Genomic DNA, 22006 nt, shown 5'->3' with positions numbered 1-22006 from the left:
GGCTGTATCCCGGGTCTGTCCTGGGTCTATCCCGGTCTGTCCCAGGCTATCCCGGTTCTGTCCCGGGTCTGTCCCCTCTCCCCACGTGTCGCGGTCCCCGCGGGGCCTGCAGGGCGGGGCCTATCGCTGGCCACGCCCACCGTGTGTGAGAACCACGCCCCTTCCCCGCCGAGGCCCCGCCCCCGGCGCGTCCCATTGGCCGCCGCGCCGTTACCCCCGCGCGGGTCTCGCGAGAGCCTGGCGCGCGGGGCGGGGGGAGCCCCAGCGCGAGCGGCGCCAGCGCGAGGACCCGGCCCGGCTCCCTCAGGTAACGGCGGCGCCGGCCCGGCGGGAGCGGGGCCGTCCCGAGCGCTTCCGCGGCGGCGGCGGCGGCGCCGGGGCAGCTCCGGGGGCGGCGGGAGCCCCGGCCGGCCCCTCCCCCCACAACTCTCCCCGAGTTTTCGTGCGGCGGCGGCTCCGCCCGCCCCGCCCCCGCGCTGAGTGGCAGCGCGCCCCGGCCAATCGCAACGCGCGCCGCCCCTGAGCGGCGGGAGCGGCGGCCAATGGCGGGCGAGGGAGGCGCCGCTATGCGGCCAAGCCCCGCCTGTGGGGCGGGGCCGAGGAGCAGCGAGGGGCCCGGGCGGTGCCGGGGGGAGCCCCGGAATGGGGAGGGGGCACAGGGCTGAGAGAATGGGGCAGGGTCTGTGAGGGGCTGAGGGCAGCACCGGGGCTCCATCCTCCCGGGGAATGGGGAGGGGCTGGGCAGTGTTTGGGCAGCTGCGGTCGGTGCCTGCCCTGGCGCTGGGGAAGGGAGCAGCAGCAGCAGGGGCTGGGGGCTCTTCCTCCATATCAGCAATTGGGGGTTGAGGAGCTTGTTCTCCATCGGGGGGATTGAGGGCTGGGCTGGGGGCTCACCTGCACCCCAGTGAACTACAGGTGCAGGGTGGGCAGGGGGCTCAGGGCAGCGGGGTCCCATCCCGGAGGGGGGTCCCATCCCTGCTATCTGAAAAGGGGTCCCATCCCTGAGGAGTGGTCCCATCCCTGAGGAGTGGTCCCATCCCTGAGGAGTGGTCCCTTCCCTGAGGAGGGGTCCCACCCCTGCTATCTGAAGAGGGGGTCCCTTCCCTGAGGAGGGGTCCCTTCCCTGAGGAGGGGTCCCATCCCTGCTATCTGAAGAGGGGGTCCCATCCCTGCTCGTTTCAGCTCCTGGGCCCAGCCCTGCCCCAGCTCCATTCCCAGCGGGCTCAGCACCGCTCAGGGAAGGGTTTTGGTCCTGCTGCCCTGGGTTGGATGGGGTTTCACTGGGCAGGCGCTCTTCCACAGCCCTGCCTGCTTTGGGAACCCAAAACCACCCCTTTTCCTGTGAATTTGGGTGCCCTGAAGGTCCTGAGCTGTGGAGATCCCCAGTGGGTTGTGTCCAGCAGGAATTCCAGCCTTTTCCCGGGATTTGTGTGTGTTTTCCTGCATCCCCGGGCCGTGCCCGGAGACCTGGGGTCTCTGGGAGCAGGAGCAGGCTCTCACAAACTCTGGGAATGCCAGACTCCCTCTGAGATTCCTCTTTCGCTGTGCCCAGGGTCTCTGACGCGCTTTGTTTCTGTTTTGTTTCTGCTTTCTCGGGGTTCCTCATTCCCGGGGCTCTCCCCGTTTCCCGGCAGGTCCCTGTGCCGGGCCTGGGGCACTGAGCACACCTGGGCAGGTGCCCACGTGTGGCTCTGTGTGTCAGGGCAGCAGCTCTGCCTCGCCTCTGGCTGTGGGCTCCTTCCTGCCGCGTCCCACGTGAGGCTGCTGCGCCTGTTTGGGTTTATTTATCCTCGCACTTGCTTGGGGCCTTCTTTCTCCTTCCCTTCTCTTTCCTTCCCTTCTCTTTCCTTCCCTTCTCTTTCCTTCCCTTCTTTTTCTTTCCCTTTCTTTCTCTTTACCCTTCTTTCTCCTTCCCTTCTTTTTCTTTCCCTTTCTTTCTCTTTACCCTTCTTTCTCCTTCCCTTCTCTTTCCTTCCCTTCTCTTTCCCTTTCTTTCTCTTTACCCTTCTCTTTCCTTCCCTTCTCTTTCCTTCCCTTCTCTTTCCTTCCCTTCTTTTTCTTTCCCTTTCTGTTCCTTTCCCCTTCTATTCCCATTCCTGGCGCTGTGCATCGAGGCCAGATTTCCCAAACTGCTTTTCCCCCCTTGTTCAGCACGAGCTGTGCTGCAGCCAGGACAGCTTGGGGGTGCTGAGGGATTCCCAAGGAGTGCTCCCCATCCTTGTCCCTCACCTTTCCTTTATTTTCTCTTTTTTTTTTCTGGCGTCTCCCTGTCCCCAAAACGCTCGGGATCCCTTTAGGGTGCTGGTGCTCCATCCCATAAAGTGCACTTGAGATTCTGTGGGGGAACGGGGGCTTTGCTGCCCACCAGAGCACAGCTCAAGCCATGGATGCAACACCTGGGCTTTCTGCAGACCCCTCTGCAAGCCCCTTTTCTGCAACCCTCTTTTCTGCAACCCCCTTTTCTGCAACCCCCTTTTCTGCAATCCCTTCTGCCTGGAGCTTTTCTGTCTCCCCTCGGATTTTCAGGGCTCGTGCATCAAACATTGGCACCCCGAAAGCCTCCAAAAGCCGAATAGAGGGAAGTGCCCAGGTGGGATGGGATAATAACAGGTGGGACAGAATGTTTTAGTCACTTTGGGGGCTCCCTGTGTGCCCTGGCTCCGTTACTGGGGTTCATGGCAGGGTGGTTTATGTCATTTTGGGCTCCCTGTGTGCCCTGGCTCCATTACTGGAGTTCATGGCAGGGTTTTTGTGTCATTTTGGGCTCCCTGTGTGCCCTGGCTCCGTTACTGGGGTTCATGGCAGGGTTTTTGTGTCATTTTGGGCTCCCTGTGTGCCCTGGCTCCGTTACTGGGGTTCATGGCAGGGTTCTTATCCTGGTGCTCGTTCTCACCAGCCCTGACTTTGCTCTTCCCTTCAAACCATCCCCACATGCGCGTCGGGCAGGGAAAATCTGTTCCAGCTCAGCTCGGGGCTCTCGTGCCTCGTTTGCAGCAGCTTTCATTGAAACAAGGGCTCTGAAGTGGTGAAATAATTTCAGGAAATGGGACTCGGGTTTCTGGGTCACTCAGGCATTTCCGAGGTAAAATACTGCTCGGTGCGAGGCCGCGCTGTAATTGCGGGGCCGGGCGGGAGCCGCGCTCTGCCGGGCCTCCCCTTCCTGCCCTAAAGCTGAATTATTTCCCCGCGCTGCCGTAGATCTCAGCAGCGCCGAGATGGATCGCCCGCGCCGAGGCCACCCCGGATCCTGCCGGGAAACGAATCGCTGCTCGGGGAGGAAACCTTCTCCTGCAGTGTGGGGAGGAAACCTTCCTTCTCCTGTGGCAATTTGGGGAGGAAACCTTCCTTCTCCTGTGGCAATTTGGGGAGGAAACCTTCCTTCTCCTGCAATTTGGGGAGGAAACCTTCCTTCTCCTGCAATTTGGGGAGGAAACCTTCCTTCTCCTGTGGCAATTTGGGGAGGAAACCTTCCTTCTCCTGCAGTTTGGGGAGGAAACCTTCCTTCTCCTGTGGCAATTTGGGGAGGAAACCTTCCTTCTCCTGCAGCAGTCTGGGGAGGAAACCTTCTCCTGCAATTTGGGGAGGAAACCTTCTCCTGTGGCAATTTGGGGAGGAAACCTCCTGCAGCAGTTTGGGGAGGAAACCTTCCTTCTCCTGCAATTTGGGGAGGAAACCTTCCTTCTCCTGTGGCAATTTGGGGAGGAAACCTTCCTTCTCCTGTGGCAATTTGGGGAGGAAACCTTCCTTCTCCTGTGGCAATTTGGGGAGGAAACCTTCCTTCTCCTGCAGCAATCTGGGCTGTGGGTGTGCGTTGTGCCAGGGTCAGGCAGAGGGCATGCCCTGGGGGCAGCCGGAGCTCCGGGTCTGACAGGGCTGGGAGCTCCCGGAGGTGTCTCAGAGCTCCTGGAGGTGTCTCGGAGCTTCTGGAGGTGGTTCAGAGCTCCCAGAGGTGTCTCGGAGCTCCCGGAGGTGTCTCGGAGCTCCTGGAGGTGTCTCAGAGCTCCCAGAGGTGGCTCGGAGCTCCCGGAGGTGGCTCGGAGCTCCTGGCAGACACTCGGAGCTCTGGAAGCCGCTCCAGCCTCAGGGACTCCCTTGGGCTCCGCAGGCCCCAGAGCCACCCGCTGCCCCCAGACAGCGCCCAGACACTCCCTGATCCCTGTCCAGGTGCTCTGGCCGAGGCCAGGTCGGTGTCTGGCGTTGCTTTGGGGTGACAGCATGGTGACAATGCCCCTGTCCCTCCCCACACCAGACCCTCTGCTCCTGGGGAGCTCCAGGACCCTCCATGGGCTCACCTGAGGGCCAGGTGAGCACCTCTGACAGCAATGGGCTGCCCAAAGCTGTCCTGAGGCACTTCCCAGCCAGCAATGAGGGTTTGCACATCTCCAGCACCCTGGGGCAATGGGGTTTTGGCTTTTTGGGGATGCTCTCGGGGCCTGAACACCCAGAAAGGCCCAGCCCGAGGGACCTGGCTGAGGTTTCTGGTTAAACACGCTGTGGCTGGGGGGGATTTGTTTCCAGCGGGTTCCCTGCCAATATTCCAGTTTATACAGTTGGGTTTGCTTTGCTTTGTCAGGCCCGCGAAGCGTGAGGGTGTTGTGCCTCCAGAGCAGGTTTTATGGCCCGGGCTCTTGGCCTGCTTTCCCACACGACAGTTTTAAGCTCTCGCAGCTTTCTGGTTACAAAGCAAACACTCTCCCTCCTTCCCTCACACCCCAAAATAGTTCCAGAGTCGGAGTTTGGGCCCAAGAGCCGCCCTGGGGGGGCCTCTCCCTGCTAAACTGAAAGGGTTTCGCAATTTCCATGGGTGGATCCGGGCGGGGAGAGGCAAGAGAGCTGCGGGCGCCCCGAGGGGCAGGAGCGGCCCTGGGCCCGGTGTGTGGAACTCGGGATTGTTCTGGTTGTTCTGAGGGGCAGGAGCAGCCCTGACCCGGTGTGTGCAACTCGGGATTGTTCTGAGGGGCAGGAGCAGCCCTGGGCTCGGTGTATGGAACTTGGAATTGTTCTGAGGGACAGGAGCAGCCCTGGGCCCGGTGTGTGGAACTTGGAATTGTTCTGAGGGGCAGGAACAGCCCTGACCCGATGTGGGCAGGGACAGGAGCAGGAGCAGCCCTGAGCCTGATTTGTGGAACTCGGGATTGTTCTGATTGTTCTGAGGGATGGGAGCAGCCCTGGGAGCAGCCCTGGCCTGGTGCCCACAGCAGCAGGTATGAGGATGAGGATGGAGGATGAGGATGAGGATGAGGATGAGGATGAGGATGAGGATGAGGATGAGGATGAGGATGAGGATGAGGTGCCAGCCTGGCCCCACAAACCAGGTGGGACCCCACTCCTGCTTTTCCCTTGGTTTTCTGCAGGAGCAGCTGGAGCTGTTGTTGGTCCCTCACATGAGGATGGGTCACGGTGCTCACAGTCACCCTCAGGCTGGCGATGGGGACACCGGGCCCTGTCCCTGCCCTCCCGGGTGGCCCTGCTGACCCCAGCCCGTCCCAGCCTCGGGAAGCTCGGGGCTGGCCACGACTGCCCTCAGGAAAGCCACGGGAGCCTTTCCTGGCCGGCCTCGGAGCACTCTGCTTCCTTCCTCGAGCATTCAGGGGAAACCTCCGAGCTTCTGGAGAGCCGGGGGACAGGGACAGGCCAGGGGCACAGCCTGGGGGCACAGCTTGGGGACAGCGTTGGGGGCAGTCCAGGGGCACAGCTTGGGGACAGCGTTGGGGGCAGTCCAGGGGCACAGCTTGGGGACAGCATTGGGGGCAGTTCAGAGGCACAGACAGGGGGACACAGCCCGAGGGCACAGCTTGGGACACAGCCCTGCGCTTCCTCCTCCGGGCTGTTAATGGCAGCCGGGGCCGCCTCCCCTCGCCGCTGCTCCCCCGGCACCATCCAGGGCTGGCTCTGGGGTTCGTGTGTTCTCCTGGAGGCCGCTCCAGCCCCGAGCCGCAGCCATCCATAATAATCCGGTTTATTGTGGCTCTCCGTGCTCTCCCCCTGGCCGTGCTCGGGGCTGGGCCGGTGCCCGGAGCGCCGTTTGTGTTTGAATGGGTTTGTTTGTGCTGCTGGCACGGCTCCCGGGCTGGCACGGCCGCCCTGAGGAGAGGAGCGGGGCTGGGCCAAGAGTTAACCCCATGGAGCTGGGGGTGAATTAACCCCATGGAGCTGGGCTGCCCTGGCCAAGGGTTAACCCCATGGAACTGGCCTGGCCAAGAGTTAACCCCACCAAGCTGGGCTGGCCTGGCACTGACTGGGCTCCGAGTTCACCCCATGGAGCTGGGCTGGGCTGGCCAAGAGTTAACCCCATGGAGCTGGGCTGGGCTGGCCAGGAGTTAACCCTACAGAGCTGGGCTGGCCTGGCACTGACTGGGCTCCGAGTTAACCCCATGGAGCTGGGCTGGCGCTCCTGGACTCAGAGAATTAACCCAGCCCGTTTTGTGCCTCCTCAGGCCCAGCCAGTTTTTGGGAGGCGGCTCTCACAGCCCTGCTGGGTTTGGTTCATGGTTGGTGCAGCCCTCAGCTTTGATTGTGTGGTCACGTTAATGTGGAGTTTATCCTCGTGGTTTACGGGCATAGCCCAGAGCTGTGCTGGAGAGGGATCCCTGCTGGCTCAGAACAGTGCCTGCATCCCCCCGAGTGTTTTTTGGGGCCTGCAGCATTCCCAGTGCAATTTCTGGTACATTCCCAGCTCATTCCCAGTACAATCCCAGTGCAATTCTGTTGCATTCCTAGTGCAATTCCCAGCTCAATTCCCAGTGCATTTCCTGTACAATTCCCAGTACAATCCCAGTTTATTCCCAGTTCAATCCCAGTTCACTCCCAGTACAATCCCAGTTCATTCCCAGCTCATTCCCAGCTCGTTCCCAGCTCGTTCCCAGCGCGTTCCTGCCCATCCCGCAGTGCCCAGCTGCAATCCCTGGGCACCAGCATTCCCGCAGCGGGAATGTCACGTGCCAGGACAACAATAGAACTTTATTTTTAGAGCATTTCCAGCTCCGTGCCGGCATTCAGCAGGGCCGAGCTCCAGGGAGTTCCTTCTGTCCCCATGCTGAGGGTGAAGGAAAGGTGATTTTCGCTGTTTGGTGGCGTTTCTCACGGGGATCGAGGCGCTGCGGGAGCCACAGCGTGGTTTGCAGTGAAGGAGAAATCCCCAAATCCCTGGGGGAGAAATCCCAAATTCCTGATTGAGAAATCCCCAAATTCCTGGGGAAGAAATCCCCAAATCCCGGGAGAGAAATCCCAAAATCCTGGGGGAGAAAGCCCAAATCCTGGGGGAGAAATCCCCAAATTCCTGGGGAAGAAATCCCCAAATCCCGGGAGAGAAATCCCCAATTTCTTCGGAGAAACCCCAAATCCTTAGGGAGAAAAACATCCCCCTGGAGCTCCCCCAGACTAATCTGCCTTTCCCCGTTCCCAGAGCATGCCAATGCCACCCCAGCAGTGCCAATGCCACCCCAGCAGTGCCAATCCCATGCCAGGGCTGCCAGGAGAGAGCTCCCAGCCCCAGCCAGCTCCTGCCTCGGCCTCTTCGCGAGCACAGGATTTATGGAGGGAATTTATCCCAGCTAAACGTGACATAAATCTGAGCACACGTGTGTGTGTGTGTGTGTGTGTGTGTGTGTGTGTGCGTGCTGCGCAGCCAGGGGCGGCTGGGTCCTGCTTTGGGAACGGGGGGATCAGTTAAATCCTCCTTTGGGAATGGGGGATCCTCCAGGATCAGCTGGATCCTGCTTTGGGAATGGTGGGATCAGTTAAATCCTGCTTTGGGAATGGTGGGATCATTTAAATCCTGCTTTGGGAACAGGAGGGATCCTCCTGAGGCAGTTGGGTCCTGCTTTGGGAATGGGGGATCCTCCAGGATCAGCTGGATCCTGCTTTGGGAATGGTGGGATCATTTAAATCCTGCTTTGGGAATGGTGGCATCATTTAAATCCTGCTTTGGGAATGGTGGCATCATTTGGGAGCGGGGCATCCTCCAGGATCAGCCGGATCCATGCACAGTTCCGCTGTCCCCTCCAGGCCCGGGCAGGGTTTGTCCTTGCTGCTGTCCCTGCTCTGCCATCTCCCGTGTCCCTTTTGGCATTCCTGGGCCCGTTCCTGTGCTTGGGTGCCTTTGTTCCCCCTGGGCCGGGCTCTGGCTGCCAGCCCCCGGTGACAGGGACATTCATCCCCATTGCTGCCGGTGACAGGGACATTCATCCCCATCGCGTCAGTGACAGGGACATTTATCCCCATTGCTGTCCGCACAGCCCCCGGGGTCTGGCTGTGTAAACCCAGCCCAGCACAGGGGCAATCACAGCTCCTGTCCCATCCTGCCGTGTTGGTTTGGGTGTGTAAATCCAGCCCCAAATCCAGCCCCAAACCCAGCCCAGCACAGGGGCAATCACAGCTCCTGTCCCATCCTGCCGTGTTGGTTTGGCTGTGTAAATCCAGCCCCAAACCCAGCCCAGCACAGGGGCAATCACAGCTCCTGTCCCATCCTGCTGTGTTGGTTTGGGTGTGTAAATCCAGCCCCAAACCCAGCCCAGCACAGGGGAATCACAGCTCCTGTTCCATCCTGCTGTGTTGGTTTGGGTGTGTAAATCCAGCCCCAAACCCAGCCCAGCTCTGGGGGAATCACAGCTCCTGTCCCATCCTGCCGTGTTGGTTTGGGTGTGTAAATCCAGCCCCAAACCCAGCCCAAACCCAGCCCCAAACCCAGCCCCAAACCCAGCCCAGCACAGGGGAATCACAGCTCCTGTCCCATCCTGCTGTGTTGGTTTGGGTGTGTAAACCCAGCCCCAAACCCAGCCCCAAACCCAGCCCAGCTCTGGGGCTCTGCCTTGAGGGATCTCAGCTCTGTAAATGCGGCCCCAAACCCAGCCCAGCGTCCCTGCCTGGTGGGGTCACAGCTGCTCTCCTCAACCTGCCGTGTTGGTTTGGGTGTGTAAATGCAGCCCCAAAGCCAGCCCAGCGTCCCTGCCTGGCGGGGTCACAGCTGCTCTCCCCACCGTGCCGTGGCTGTGGGGAGGGATTCCCCTCCTGCAGCAGAGAATCAGCGGCTCTGTTCGTTTCCAGCCCCTCGTTGATCCCTTCCCGCTGTCCCTGCCGCATTCCTGGGGCTCCTTTCTCGCACAGCTCCTAAAAATACCGACCCTGGGGCTTGGCTGTGAGTGCAGGCCCTGCAGCCCCAGCCCAGCCCCGGGCAAACAGCGTTTGCTTTATCGCATCTCTCTGAAATCCTGCTCTGAAATATCCGTGTGTGCAGGAGGGAGCCGTCGTTCCCCAGTTTGACTCTGGGGGGGAGGGTTTTGCTTTATTTACTCTTATTTTTTATTAATGAGAGCAGCTTCACTTGTAGCATAATAGGAGAGAGTGTTTTGTTATCCTTGGCTGTAATCCGTGATAAACTGCCCCTGCCATCAGCCTTGTAGTTTACCCACTGGGGAGCCCGATTATTGCCTTGTAAAACGGAGCACCACTCCTATAATCCCTTAATTAATTAAATGACAAATTTTAGTTCTCTCCCATTGAAAATATAACCGGTGCAGAGAGAGGCCGTGGATTTATTGGACGGCTGCTCGCTCGCACTTTGTTTTCTGTGCATTTTCTCTGTCCCTGCTGGTTTGTTTGTGCTGGGGGGATCCCTGGGCTGGCTCTGAGATTCCATGGGGGTCCCAGGGTGTTCCCTGACCCCAGAACATCCCTTCGCCTTCTGTTTGTGGGGAAAACTCTGCTCCCATCCCCTTCTCCTTCTGTTTGTGGGGAAAACTCTGCTCCCATCCCTTTTTCCTTCTGTTTGTGGGGAAAACTCTGCTCCCATCCCCTTCTCCTTCTGTTTGTGGGGAAAACTCTGCTCCCATCCCTTTGCCTTCTGTTTGTGGGGAAAACTCTGCTCCCATCCCCTTCTCCTTCTGTTTATGGGGAAAACTCTGCTCCCATCCCCTTCTCCTTCTGTTTGTGGGGAAAACTCTGCTCCCATCCCCTTCTCCTTCTGTTTATGGGGAAAACTCTGCTCCCATCCCTTTTTCCTTCTGTTTGTGGGGAAAACTCTGCTCCCATCCCCTTCTCCTTCTGTTTATGGGGAAAACTCTGCTCCCATCCCCTTCTCCTTCTGTTTGTGGGGAAAACTCTGCTCCCATCCCCTTCTCCTTCTGTTTGTGGGGAAAACTCTGCTCCCATCCCTTTCTCCTTCTGTTTGTGGGGGAAACTCTGCTCCCATCCCCTTCTCCTTCTGTTTGTGGGGAAAACTCTGCTCCCATCCCTTTTTCCTTCTGTTTATGGGGAAAACTCTGCTCCCATCCCTTTTTCCTTCTGTTTGTGGGGAAAACTCTGCTCCCATCCCCTTCTCCTTCTGTTTGTGGGGAAAACTCTGCTCTAATCCCCTTCGCCTTCTGTTTGTGGGGAAAACTCTGCTCCCATCCCCTTCTCCTTCTGTTTGTGGGGAAAACTCTGCTCCCATCCCTTTGCCTTCTGTTTGTGGGGAAAACTCTGCTCCCATCCCTTTTTCCTTCTGTTTATGGGGAAAAGGAGCAGGGACAGGTGGGGCCGTGCTGGGGGGGCTGTGCTGCTGTCCCCACCTCGGGAGGTGACACCCATGGGTGCTGCAGGTGACACCTCTGGGTGCTGCAGGTGCCCAGGGAAGCTCCCACACCTTCCCAGGTTCCCTTCCAGCTGTAAAATCCCAAAAACCCACCCAGTCCCTCCCAAATCCTAAACCCAGGCCGGGATGATCCCGTCCCAGCAGAGGGGTGGCTCCCATGGGTGCTGGGGGGGTTTCTGGGGCCATTTAAAGATTTGTGTCCCTTCTCTGCTCCCCAGGCCGTGCAGGATGGGTGACGACCGGCCCTTCGTGTGCAGCGCCCCGGGCTGCGGACAGGTACGGCCCTGGGGGCTGCTGGGTGGGATTTTGGCTGCTTTGGGGTTTGGTCTCATGGGATTTTGGCTGCTTTGGGGTCAGGGTTTGGCGTAGTGTGATTTTGGCTGCTTTTAGCTTTGGGGTTTAATGTGATTTTGGCTGCTTTGGCTTTGGGGTTGAGGTTTGGTCTCATGGGATTTTGGCTGCCTTGGGGTCAGGGTTTGGTCCCGTGGAATTTTGGCTGTTTTGTCTTTGGGGTCAGGGTTTGGTCCCGTGGGATTTTGGCTGTTTTGGCTTTGGGTTTAACGGGACTGTGGCGGGTTCATCCCCGAGCCCAGAGCGCTCCGAGCTGCTGCTCCAGGGCATCCCAGGTGAAAAGCAGCCCCGGGATCTGTGGGGTGCAAACAGGGGGATCCTCCAGGATCAGCTGGATCCTGCTTTGGGAACGGGGGGATCACTTAAATCCTGCTTTGGGAACGGGGGATCACTTAAATCCCGCTTTGGGAACGGGGGGGATCACTTAAATCCTGCTTTGGGAATGGGCAGATCAGTTAAATCCCGCTTTGGGAATGGGGGGATCAGTTAAATCCTGCTTTGGGAACGGGCAGATCAGTTAAATCCTGCTTTGGGAATGGGGGGATCACTTAAATCCTGCTTTGGGAACGGGCAGATCAGTTAAATCCCGCTTTGGGAATGGTGGGATCAGTTAAATCCTGCTTTGGGAACAAGGGGATCACTTAAATCCTGCTTTGGGAATGGGGGGATCACTTAAATCCTGCTTTGGGAATGGGCAGATCAGTTAAATCCCGCTTTGGGAATGGCAGATCACTTAAATCCTGCTTTGGGAATGGTGGGATCAGTTAAATCCCGCTTTGGGAATGGCAGATCACTTAAATCCTGCTTTGGGAATGGGGGGATCACTTAAATCCTGCTTTGGGAATGGTGGGATCAGTTAAATCCCGCTTTGGGAACGGGGGGATCACTTAAATCCTGCTTTGGGAACGGGGGATCAGTTAAATCCTGCTTTGGGAATGGGCAGATCACTTAAATCCTGCTTTGGGAATGGGCAGATCAGTTAAATCCTGCTTTGGGAACGGGGGATCAGTTAAATCCTGCTTTGGGAATGGGCAGATCAGTTAAATCCTGCTTTGGGAACGGGGGATCAGTTAAATCCTGCTTTGGGAATGGGCAGATCAGTTAAATCCTGCTTTGGGAACGGGGGATCAGTTAAATCCCGCTTTGGGAATGGGCAGATCAGTTAAATCCCGCTTTGGGAACGGGGGATCCTCGTGGCTCAGCCGGGGCTGTTGCTGTGGCCCCGTCCTGCTCCCAGGGATAAACCCAGGGCCCTGCAGGGCCGGAGGCTCCTGTTCCCCTCTGGAGCAGCTGGGAATGTGACAGGTGACGGAGACGGTCCCCAAAACGCTATTTTGGGATGGGCTCCTTCCGTGCCCCGCGGGAATTCCTGCTCCTCCTTCGGCCTCTCCTTCCCATCCCCTTTTCCTTCCATGTCTGGGGAAAACTCTGCTCCATCCCCTTTTCCTTCCATGTCTGGGGAAAACTCTGCTCCATCCCCTTTTCCTTTTGTTTCCATGGAAAATGTCCCAAAGCTGAGCTCAGGGGTCCCTGGCAGTTGGTACTGGGGGAACTGGGGGATGATGGAATTGAGATCTGCTGGACACTGGTGGATCGTGAAATTCCTGCTGGTTTAATGGAATTCCTGCTGGATACTGGAGGATCATGGAATTCCTGCTGGTTTAAAATCACATATTTAAGGTTTCCCAGCTTTCTGCTCAATGTGGCACGAGCCTCACCCAGATCCCCCTTGCAGGTGAACTTCCTCCTTTTGCCTTTTCTTTTTTTTTTTTTTTTTTTTTCTTTTTTTCTTTTTTTTTTTCCTTTTTTTTTTTTTTTTTTTTTTTTTTTTTTGGGGAGGCTGCTTTTTATCTGAAACTTCTTTGCCTGTGAAATTGCGCAGGCCATTTATAAAATGTATTAACTGTGTTTGAGCACTTAATGGTGTGAGCCCTTCAATCACACAGCCCTAAAATCGGCTTCAAACAAGCAATTAAGGCAAACAACAATGTATTTAAATTTAATCTCCCACAATCTCCCACAAATGACATATAAAGGTGGCTGCTTCCTCCTCTGGCTGTTCCAGCCTGCTGCTTATGGGTAATTCCGACAATTCCTCATGTTAATATGGAAATGCTGGAATCCTGGCAATTCCGAGCGCGGTGATTCATGGGGATCCAGCCTGACCTCGGGGCTGCTGCTCCCAGGACGTCCTTCAGAGCAGGGCAGGGCTGGGCTGGGCTGGGACTGGGCATCCAGGCATGGCATGGCATGGCATGGCATGGCATGGGACAGCAGCACTGGGGTGGGATCGGGGAATGTTCATGATTTCCCCCCGCAGCTGCTTCCTTCCCTCTGTAGCTGACACCAGCCCCATCTTTTGTGCCCTAAACCCCTTTTTCCTCCATTTTTTCCTAATTTTTTTCCTTTTTTTCTTCCTTTTTTCTTAATTTTTTCTGCCTTTTCCCTCCTTTTTCCTCCTTTTTCCTCCTTTTTTTCCTCATTTTTCCCCCTCTCTTTTCCTCCCTTTTTTCTTCTTTTTTTCCCTTTTCCCTTCTTTTTTCCTTCTCTATTTCCCCCCTTTTTCTCTCCTTTTCCTCCATTTTCCCTCCTTTTTTCTTCTTTTTTTCCTCCTTTTCCCCTACTTTCTTTCCTCCTTTTTCCTTCCCTTTCTTCTCCTTTTTCCCTCCTTTTTTCCTCCTCCTTTTTCCCCCTCCCTTTCCCCCCCATTTTCTCCTCCTTTTCCCCTCCTTTTCTCTTTCCCTTCCCCCCCATTTTTCCTCTTTTTCCCCCCCATTTTTCCCTCCCTTTTCCCTCGTTTTTCCTCTCCTTTTTTCCCCCATTTCCCCCTCCTTTTTCCCTCCTTTTTTCTTTCCCTTTCCCCGCATTTCCCCCTCCTTTTCCCCCCCATTTTCCTCTCCCTTTTCCCCCTCCATTTCCCTCTGCCTTTTCCCTCCTTTTTCCCCCCATTTTTCCCTCCCTTTTCCCCTCCTTTTCTCTTTCCCTTTCCCCCCCCATTTTCCCCTTTTTCTCCCCCATTTTTCCCCTTTTCCCCCCCCATTTTTCCCCTTTCCCCCTCCCCATTTTTCTCCCCCATTTTCGCCCATTTCCTCCCCTTTCCCCCCCCCATTTCCCCCCATTTTTCCCCATTTTTCCCCCCATTTCCCGTTCCCGTTGCCGCGCAGGATCAGCCGCCCGGGCAGGGCAGCCCCTCCATGCCCGGGCAGCTCCGTGTGCGCCGCGGGCTCGGCGGGGCTGTAAACACGTTTGGGTTGCCAGGGCTGCAGGGCGGGGATATTTCTGTATTCTGTCCGGGGATTCTCCCGCTCCGAGCCGGGCTGGCACAGCTGCGGCTCCCGCCGCCCCCAAACCTCTCCATTCCACTCATCACCTCAAATCTCTGAATTCCAAGTGCTGTCACCCCAAAGCTCTCAGTTCTGGGTGCTGCTGATCGCCCCAAAGCTCTCGATTCCAGCCGCTCCAGGGGCTGAGAGCTGGGACTGGGGGTGTTCCACCAGCTCCACCTCGTTAAGTAGAGAATCAAATGTTCAGGTTTGGGGAGATTGGGGAATTAAACCTTGAGGTCTGGGGGAATTAAGCCTTCAGGTTAGGGCGGACTTGTGCTCTGCTGTTGGAATTGGGAGCTCAGAATTAAACCTTCAGCTTAGGGGGAATTGGGAATTAAACCTTCAGCTTAGGGGGAATTGGGGAATTAAACTTTCAGGTTTGGGGGGATTGGGAATTAAACCTTCAGGTTTGGTGGAAATGGGAATTAAACCTTCAGGTTAGGGGGAATTTGGGAATTTAACCCTCAGGTTTGGGGGGATTGGGAATTAAACCTTCAGGTTAGGGGGAATTTGGGAATTGAACCCTCAGGTTTGGGGGAAATGGGAATTAAACCTTCAGGTTAGGGGGAATTGGGAATTTAACCTTCAGGTTTGGGGAAAATTGGGGAATTAAACTTTCAAGTTTGGGGGAATTGGGAATTAAACCTTCAGGTTAGGGGGAATTGGGAATTAAACCCTCAGGTTTGGGGGAGATGGGAATTAAACCTTCAGGTTAGGGGGAACTCGGGCGCTGCTGTTGGCATTGGGAGCCCTTCCCAGCTCTGTGCAGTGGGACAGCTCCACCTCATTAATTAGGACATTAAGCCTCGGTGTGGCTCATTAAGGCACCCGGAGCACAGCTCTGGAGCTGGGGCTGCCTCGGGAGCTTTCCCCACGTCTGGCTCCGTCTCCCCCCTCGTGAAACGGCCCCAGAGCCCCCCGAGAACCCAGCAGGGGCCAGGCTGGGAGCTCCAGGCTCTCCTGGGCGTCCTCCTGCAGGAGTTTCCCTCTTAGTGAGCCTGCGCGGCCACTCCTGCTGCCCGGGGCAGCGCCAGGGCCTGGTACCGAGTGTGCGCAATATACGGAATATACAGAATATACTGAATATATGGAATATACTGAACATGCTGAATATATTCCATATACTGAATATATTCCATATACTGAATATATTCCATATACTGAATATGCTGAATATATGGAATATACTGAATATATTCCATATACTGAATATATTCCATATACTGAATGTACGGAATATACTGAATATATAGAATATACTGAATGTATGGAATATGCTGAATATACATAATACACTGAATATATTGGATATATGGAATATATTGAAAATACTGAATATATTGAATATATTGAATATACAGAATATACTGAATATACTGAATATATTGGATATACTGAATATACTGAATATGCTAAATATATTGAATATATTGTATATACTGAATATATTGAATATACTGTATATACTGAATATATAGAATATACTGAATATACTGAATATATTGAGTATACAGAATATACTGAATATACTAAATATATTGAATATACTGTATATACTGAATATATTGAATATACAGAATATACTGAATATACTGAATATATAGAATATACTGAATATATTGAATATACAGAATATACTGAATATACTAAATATATTGAATATACAGAATATACCGAATATATAGAATATACAGAATATACCGAATATACTGAATATATAGAATATACTGAATATATTGAATATACTGAGTATACAGAATATACTGAATATACTGAATATACGGCATATACTGAATATACAGAATATACTGAATATCCTGAGCAGGGAGCACGGCTTCCCCAGCCCTGCCCTCCACAGCGTTTCCCTTTGCAGGGCACACAAATCATCCTGCAGCCCCAATTGCAGAGCTCCAGTTATCCAGGCCATTTCCTCAGACAGTAGTTTGCTTTTTAAACCCCCCTTAATTTGCCAATTTATTCCCCCAAACCCTTGCTCGAAGGTGCTGCTTTGTGCAGCGTCCAGGAAACGCCGAGCCCAGAACTTTTCACCAGGCCAGAAAACGATTTTTTATTTTTTCCCCCTCTCCCTTCTTGCCGGTTTATTGTATCCTCTTATCTTGTCATATAATAGAAATAATGTTTATGGCGTGGAGCCTCGGCATCACTTGGCATTTAACCAAGCTCAAAAGCAGTTTATTGCTTTGTATACTCTGCTGCCATGGCCATTATCCCTTAAATCTCTATTGCCCGGTAATGGATGGGGCCCGGGCTGCTGCTGCCATTGGCTGGGCTGGGCTGAGGGGCTGCGCTGCCCAAACTGTGAGGGTTATTCCTTTTGTGGGGTCTGGAGAAGGGAGAGCAGCCCAAACTGTGAGGGTTATTCCTTTTGTGGGGTCTGCAGAGGGGAGAGCAGCCCAAACTGTGAGGGTTATTCCCTTTGTGGGGTCTGGAGAGGGGCAGAGGGGCTGCACGGCCCAAACTGTGAGGGTTATTCCCTTTGTGGGGTCTGGAGAGGGGAGAGCAGCCCAGACCGTGAGGGTTATTCCGTTTGTGGGGTCTGGAGAGGGGAGAGCAGCCCAGACCGTGAGGGTTATTCCTTTTGTGGGGTCTGGAGAGGGGAGAGCAGCCCAAACTGTGAGGGTTATTCATTTTGTGGGGTCTGGAGAGGGGAAAGCAGCCCAGAACGTGAGGGTTATTCCTTTGTGGGGTCTGGAGAGGGGAGAGCAGCCCAAACTGTGAGGGTTATTCCTGTTGTGGGGTCTGGAGAGGGGAGAGCAGCCCAAACTGTGAGGGTTATTCCGTTTGTGGGGTCTGGAGAGGGGAGAGCAACCCAAAACATGTGGGTTATTCCTTTTGTGGGGTCTGGAGAAGGGAGAGCAGCCCAAACTGTGAGGGTTATTCCGTTTGTGGGGTCTGGAGAAGGGAGAGCAGCCCAAACTGTGAGGGTTATTCCGTTTGTGGGGTCTGGAGAGGGGAGAGCAGCCCAGACCGTGAGGGTTATTCCGTTTGTGGGGTCTGGAGAGGGGAGAGCAGCCCAGACCGTGAGGGTTATTCCTTTTGTGGGGTCTGGAGAGGGGAGAGCAGCCCAAAACGTGTGGGTCGTTGCCTTTATGGGGTCTGAGAGGGGAGAGCCCAGACCGTGAGCGTTGTCCCCTTTATTCACCCCTGAATTTTGGGGTCTGACAGGGGCGAGCAGCCCTTTCCCCTTTGCCAGGCAGTGGGGAGCTCACCCTGGCACTGCCGTGGGGTGGCACCGTGCCCCCCGGCCTGGGCTGCTGTGGGGTGTCCTGTGTGGGGTGTCCAGTTTGGGGTGTCCTGTGTGGGGTTCCCAGTGTGGGGTTTCCAGTTTGAGGTTCCCAGTGTGGGGTTCCCAGTGTGGGCTTTCCAGTTTGAGGTTTCCAGTGTGGGGTTTCCAGTATGGGGTTTGCAGTGCGGGGTTTGCAGTGTGGGATTCCCAGTTCGGAGTTCCCAGTGTGGGGTTTCCAACTTGGGGTTTCCAGTTTGGTGTTTCCAGTTTGGGATTCCCAGTTTGGGATTCCCAGTGTGGGGTGTCCGGTTTGGGGTTCCCAGTGTGGAGTTTCCAGTTTGGCGTTTCCAGTTTGGCGTTTCCAGTTTGGCGTTTCCAGTTTGGGATTCCCAGTTTGGGGTGTCCGGTTTGGGGTTCCCAGTGTGGAGTTTCCAGTTTGGGATTCCCAGTGTGGAGTTTCCAGTTTGAGAGTTCCAGTGTGGGACCTGCAGCGTGCAGACTGGGAGCAGCTCCTGTGGCAGCAGCTGCGGGCCCTGCATGGTGGCAGCTGCTGCATTGAGCTGCAGGGGTGTGAGCTGCAGGCCCTGCCCGGTGGCAGCTGCTGCATGCCTGCAGGGGTGGGAGCTGCAGGGGCTGCAGGCCCTACACGGTGGCAGCTGCTGCATTGAGCTGCAGGGGTGGGAGCTGCAGGAGCTGCAGGCCCTGCAGGGTGGCAGCTGCTGCATTGAGCTGCAGGGGTGGGAGCTGCAGGGGCTGCAGGCCCTGCACGGTGGCAGGAGAAGCAGAGTTGGCTGAATTTGGGCCGTGTCTCGGGGCTGCCAGCACAGCCCGGCCGGCTCCCCCGCCTCTCGCCCAAGGTGTTTTTGGAGGTGGGCAGGGGGAAGGCTAATTTTGAATAATAATAAGCTTGGGAAGGCATCTGAAACCAGTAAACGTTTATTTTTTACACTCCTATAACTTAAAAACGGCCAAACCAATTTAAACCAAATTGGATAATAAAAAATATTGCTCCTAGGCTGAGCCCCTGTTTGCCAAGTTCCAGCCTAGAATGAATTTTTATGGCCAAATTATAAACCCCCTAGAAATGAAGGTTTAAAATGGAAATGTTGACAGACCTTTAACTACAAAAGCACCGTAATAGAACTTCTTTTTTTCTAAAATGGCCGGTTTAAAATATAATTAAGACTTAAATATTATTTAATAGCAGCATTTCCTGTAAGTTAAAGTCTTTATCATTCCTCTGGCCGGGATTCCTTGGCAGTTCTTGGAAGCGTTTCTGTGGCGGGAGCGCGGGCGGGACACGGCCCCGGGTGGCACGAGGAGGGCTGGGGCTGGCCATGGGGCTGGGCATGGGGCTGGGCACAACAGTGGGGCTGGCCATGGGGCTGGGGCTGGCCATGGGGCTGGGCATGGAGCTGGGCACAACAGTGGGGCTGGCCATGGGGCTGGGCAATGGGGCTGGGCACAACAGTGGGGCTGGGCATGGGGCTGGGGCTGGGCATGGGGCTGGGCATGGGGCTGGGCATGGGGCTGGGTAGTGGGGCTGGGGCTGGGCATGGGGCTGGGGCTGGGCATGGGGCTGGGCACAACAGTGGGGCTGGGCATGGGGCTGGGCACAACAGTGGGGCTGGGCATGGGGCTGGGGCTGGGCAATGGGGCTGGGCACAACAGTGGGGCTGGGCATGGGGCTGGGCATAGGGCTGGGCACAACAGTGGGGCTGGGGCTGGGCATGGGGCTGGGGCTGGGCATGGGGCTGGGGCTGGGCATGGGGCTGGGTAGTGGGGCTGGGGCTGGGCATGGGGCTGGGCACAACAGTGGGGCTGGGCAATGGGGCTGGGCATGGGGCTGAGCATGGGGCTGGGCATGGGGCTGGGTAGTGGGGCTGGGCATGGGGCTGGGCACAACAGAGGGGCTGGGGCTGGGCATGGGGCTGGGCACAACAGTGGGGCTGGGCAATGGGGCTGGGCACAACAGTGGGGCTGGGCAATGGGGCTGGGTAGTGGGGCTGGGCACAACAATGGGGCTGGGCACAACAGTGGGGCTGGGCAATGTGGCTGGGCAATGGGGCTGGGCACAACAGTGGGGCTGGGCATGGGGCTGGGCATGGGGCTGGGGCTGGGCAGTGGGGCTGGGCAGTGGGGCCGGGCAGTGTCCCGAATTCCGTCCCGGAGCCGGGGCCAGCCCTGGTTTCCCGAGGCTCCGAGGGGCACCAGCCCCGGATCGTGCCCTGGGAGAGTCCCCAGCCCTGCCGGGCTCCTGGGGACACCGGGATGGGCTGGGGATGTGCTGGGAACGAGCTGGGAATGTGCGGGGTGTGAGTTTGGGAATGTGCTGGGAACGAGCCGGGAATGTGCTGGGAATGGGTTTGGGAATGTGCTGGGAACGAGCCGGGAATGTGCTGGGAATGGGTTTGGGAATGTGCTGGGAGTGAGTTTGGGAATGTGCTGGGAACGAGCCGGGAATGTGCTGGGAATGGGTTTGGGAATGTGCTGGGAACGAGCCGGGAATGAGTTTGGGAAGGAGCCGGGATGAGGCTGGAGCTCGCTGCGGTGCCGCAGTGTCCTTGCAGGGAAGGATTTCTGCTGCAGAGCCCGGCCAGGCTTCTGCCTGCTCCCTTCCGAGGGGTGCACGGGCCGGGGTGGCACTGGGTTCAAGGTGACACTGACCCAGGGTGGCACGGGCCCGGGGTGGCACTGGGTTCAGGGTGACATTGAGCAGGTTGGCACTGGGTTCAGGGTGGCACTGGCCCCAGGTGACACTGACCCAGGGTGGCGCTGGGTTCAGGGTGACACTGGCCCCAGATGACACTGACCCAGGTGACACTGACCCAGGTGACACTGACCCAGGGTGGCACTGGGCACTGGCCCAGGGTGACACTGACCCAGGGTGACACTGACCCAGGGTGACACTGACCCAGGTGACACTGACCCAGGTGACACTGACCCAGGTGGCTCAGCCAGGTTTGGGCTGAGCCCGGCTCAGCATTGCTGGTGCTCCTGGGCTCAGGGGGAGCACAAAGCTGCTCTGAGCCAAAGCCGGAGCCTGCGCCCGGCTCAGAGCCGGGCCCGGGCTGGGTTTCTCTCGGGAGCTGCAAATCCTGCGTGCTGTTTGTCCCCAAACCCCTCGGAAATGGGGCTGTGGCTGCCTGGCCGGGCAGAGAAGCTCTCGGAGCGCAGCCGGAGCTGCCGAACCCTCGGCTCTGAGCTTTTCCCCCCCCTCGCCAGCCCTGGGTGTTTTCCTGGCAAGTGCAATATTTCCCGGCGTTAAACCCAGCGTTTTGGAGTCAAGGCTGTTTGGTTTCGAAGCCTGCTGCTCTGAGACAACCGTAAATCCTTTTTATTTTACTGTGAGAACAAATCACCGATTGCTGGGAGCAGCAGCAGCGCTGACAAAGAGCTCGTTATCGGCATCGCGGATATCCCGGCATCAGCAGGGCTGGCGCTGGGGGGGACAGGATTTATCCAGCCTCAAAAACCTGCCGGGTTCGCAGGATTTTCTGTAAACTCCGTGTCCAAAGCCCAGCCAAGCTGTCACTGCGCGGTTTAAAGCCCAGTCTGAGGGAGGAATGGGGAATTTGCCGGGGCTCTGTCCCCTCCCCGGGGCTCGGTTCCCTTTCCGCGGCTGCAGGAGGGAGCGGCGGCTTTTCCCGTGCCCTGCTGTTACTGAAACACCCCAACGACGGGCGCTGGGCTCCCGAGCCGCTGCCCCGCTCGCCGCCAGCCCCAAATCCGCTCTTTTTTCTCCCAAGGACGCTTTGTTGGCTGCGGAGGCCGCTCCGCCCCTCTGCGGCAGCCGCGGGATCCCTGCGGCAGCGGGAGTGCTGGGAGCGCGGGGGATACGGGGGACACTGGGGATACTGGGGGGCACTGGGACCACTGGGGAAACTGGGGGACACTGGGGATACTGGGGATACTGGGACCACTGGGGATACTGGGGATACTGGGAGCACTGGGGGACACTGGGGAAACTGGGAGCACTGGGGGACACTGGGGAAACTGGGAGCACTGGGGGACACTGGGGATACTGGGGATACTGGGGGACACTGAGGAAACTGGGGATACTGGGGACACTGGGAGCACTGGGGATACTGGGGGACACTGGGGATACTGGGGATACTGGGAGCACTGGGAGACACTGGGAGCACTGGGGGATACTGGGAGCACTGGCAGTCCTGGGAGCACTGGGAATACTGGGGACACTGGGGATGCTGGGCATACTGGGGATACTGGGAGCACTGGGATTACTGGGAGCACTGGGGGACACTGGGAGCACTGGGAGCACTGGGGGACACTGGGGATACTGGGAGCACTGGGATTACTGGTAGCACTGGGAATACTGGGAGCACTGGGGGACACTGGGAGCACTGGGGAACACTGGGAGCACTGGGGGACACGGGGAGCACTGGGGGACACTGGGGATACTGGGAGCACTGGGAGACACTGGGAGCACTGGCAGTACTGGGAGCACTGGGAATACTGGGGACACTGGGGATGCTGGGCATACTGGGGATA

The 22006-nt window shown here is 56.8% G+C and overlaps 1 protein-coding gene across 1 annotated transcript in view; it reads left to right on the top strand.

The window, feature by feature from the left end:
• The first annotated feature begins 249 nt into the window (after window positions 1-249).
• Window positions 250-22006, top strand: part of LOC131094497 (cyclic AMP-dependent transcription factor ATF-7-like) — a 51472-nt gene continuing 29715 nt past the window's right edge. Inside the window, exons 1-2 of the mRNA XM_058042128.1 lie at window positions 250-307; window positions 10789-10846. Of these exons, the coding sequence (XP_057898111.1) occupies window positions 10799-10846 (48 nt within the window). The 5' untranslated portion in view covers window positions 250-307; window positions 10789-10798. The remainder of the gene's footprint in view (window positions 308-10788; window positions 10847-22006) is intronic.

Source organism: Melospiza georgiana, chromosome 29 (assembly GCF_028018845.1).
Source record: "Melospiza georgiana isolate bMelGeo1 chromosome 29, bMelGeo1.pri, whole genome shotgun sequence".
Taxonomy (NCBI): Eukaryota; Metazoa; Chordata; class Aves; order Passeriformes; family Passerellidae; genus Melospiza; species Melospiza georgiana.
This window is presented reverse-complemented; position numbering and strand designations above follow the sequence as displayed.